Source organism: Mastomys coucha, unplaced genomic scaffold (assembly GCF_008632895.1).
Source record: "Mastomys coucha isolate ucsf_1 unplaced genomic scaffold, UCSF_Mcou_1 pScaffold12, whole genome shotgun sequence".
Lineage (NCBI taxonomy): Eukaryota > Metazoa > Chordata > Mammalia > Rodentia > Muridae > Mastomys > Mastomys coucha.
The window spans coordinates 10412165-10414656 of NW_022196894.1; the positions used below are offsets into that span (position 1 = coordinate 10412165).

General features: G+C 46.0%; 1 protein-coding gene across 4 annotated transcripts in view; it reads right to left on the reverse strand.

Moving 5' to 3' along the window:
• Positions 1–353: 353 nt before the first annotated feature.
• LOC116085596 (group 10 secretory phospholipase A2) overlaps positions 354–2492 on the reverse strand; it is a 24443-nt gene continuing 22304 nt past the window's right edge. For all 4 annotated transcript variants that reach the window (XM_031363100.1, XM_031363102.1, XM_031363103.1 and 1 more), the window contains one exon: positions 354–901. In XM_031363100.1, the coding sequence (XP_031218960.1) occupies positions 759–901 (143 nt within the window). In that variant the 3' untranslated portion in view covers positions 354–758. The remainder of the gene's footprint in view (positions 902–2492) is intronic.

Below are 2492 nucleotides of genomic sequence, written 5' to 3' on the forward strand. Positions count from 1 at the left end.
GCTGGCCTCGAACTCAGAAATCCACTTGCCTCTGCCTCCCAAGTGCTGGGATTAAAGGCGTGTGCCACCACCGCCTGGCTCTTTTTTTTAATTTTAAATTTTTTATCTTGAAATGTTGGGAATCAAACTCGGGACCTTAAACATGCTTCACAAATGTTTTGACACACAGCAGTACTACCAGCCCAGGAAAGAATTTCCTTTTTCTTTTAGAAAGTGTTTTCTTTCCTGCCTATGCTGGTGGCAGATTCCTGGGTTCAGCTGACCTTTCAACCAACATCGGCTACCCCAACAGAACACTCCAGGTGTGTGCCACCACACCCAGCTTCCAGGAAATAAAATTTACCTCTTACAGATGGAGACAAGTAGGGAACATTCTTTTATTACAGAACTATTCTCAGATGTATCATGTGGCAGTGTTATTACCATAGCCAAGCCTAAGCAGGTGTTCATCCACATTTGACCACCAACCCTCTGCAGCAGGTAGAAGATAGTACAGTCTTTCATAAATGTTGAACTTTAAAAGTTATACCAAGCCCAACACAGTGGTATTTGTATAAAACAGGCCTAGGACTTTCAACCTTCATCAAACTGAAAGCTCCACAGGCTGCCATAAATGTGAGCTCCTGAATGGAGGGAGAAAGCAAACACAGGTTTTATCACTTGGCCTCCAGGGGCTCTCCAGCACAGATGGAATGCTGTTGTTCACTACTGTGAGTGAACTTCATTTCCATGTGCAAAGGGGCACTTGAGCCCATCAGTCAGTCGCACTTGGGTGAATCTCTCTCACATAAAATGGAGGGAAAGAAGAGGTATTTCAGGTGGTACTCCGTCCCTGCCAGGCAGTAAGCTAGGTCCTCGTCACACCTGCACACAAGTTCTTGGCATTTGTTCTCTGCTGGTCCTGGAAGAAGTAGGGAAACTGAGGTTAGAGCAGAGACTCAGAAGCACACGAGAATAAATGCCAGGGGAGTGTAAGCTGGATGCAGGACATGTTGTAGTTTGCATTTATGTGACACGTGATAATTTCCCATTAAGTCCAAATTCCATACAAGCTTTTGTCTTCTTTGCCAATATTACACTATTTCACTTAGGAATCCATTCATGTAAGACTGGGTGCCTGGCAACCATCGGGCCTCAGTTCACAGTTCTTGCTCTGAGCTTTGTGACCTTCTCCATCTTTTATGTTAAACAGAAACAGCTCAGTGGAAGCTCATTTGCCTAGCTTACATGAAGCCCTGGATTCCATTCCTACCACCTCCAAAACAAAGAAAGAAGTAAATAGGACAAGATCATTCTCCACCTCATATGGTAACTACACATCCTAGGTGGGATAGGCTGTTACACAGTGCCCATCCCAGAGTTCAGGATGCCCCCTGAGTTGGTAGAGTGACTGCTTAGCATGCACAAAAAACCCTAGACTCTAGCACCAAATAAACTGGCATCATATCACATTCATGTAACCCTAGCAAATGGGAAGTAGAGGCAGAAGGATCTGGTATTCAAGGTGATCCCTGACTACCTAGCATGAAGCCAGCATGGGCTGCATGAGACCCTGACTAAAAAATGGAGCCTAGGACTAGAGAGATGGCTCAGTGGTTAAGACCACTCACTGATCTTCCAAAGTTCAAATCCTAGCAACCACATGGTGGTTCACAACCATTGCTAATAAGATAATGAGAACTGACGCCCTCTTCTGGTGTGTCTGAAGGCAGCTACAGTGTACTTACATATAATAATAAATAAATCTTTTTAAAAAACAAAACTTTAAAAAAATGGGGCCTAGCTGGAGGAAGCAGTCACTAGGAGCATGCCTCTGCAGACTATACTTAGTCCCCAGTCCCTTCCTCCTTGGTCTGTCTCAGGAAGTAAACAGTCTCCACCCTGGACCTCCCACTGCCATGAAATTCAGCTGTATCACGGGTGAAAAGCATGGAGCCAAGCGCACAAGGAAATCTCTGAACTGCCGAGAGCTCGAGAACACGGTATGTAAGGGAAGTTCCAGGCCAGCCTGGTCTACAGAGTGAGTTCCAGGCCAGCCTGGTCTACAGAGTGAGTTCCAGGCCAGCCTGGTCTACAGAGTGAGTTCCAGGCCAGCCTGGTCTACAGAGTGAGCTCCAGGACAACCAGAGCTACACAGAGAAACCCTGTCTTGAAAAAACAAAAAAACAAAACAAAAAAAAAGGAGGGAAAGGTAATGTGTTAATTTGAGGGCTGAGGATGTAGCTCGGTAGTATTCATCTAACACACATGTGCCTGAGGGCTGAGGATGTAGCTCGGCAGTATTCACCTAACACACATGTGCCTGAGGGCTGAGGATGTAGCTCGGCAGTATTCACCTAACACACATGTGCCTGAGGGCTGAGGATGTAGCTCGTAGTATTCACCTAACACACATGTGCCTGAGGGCTGAGGATGTGGCTCGGTAGTATTCACCTAACACACATGTGCCTGAGGGCTGAGGATGTAGCTCGGCAGTATTCATCTAACACACA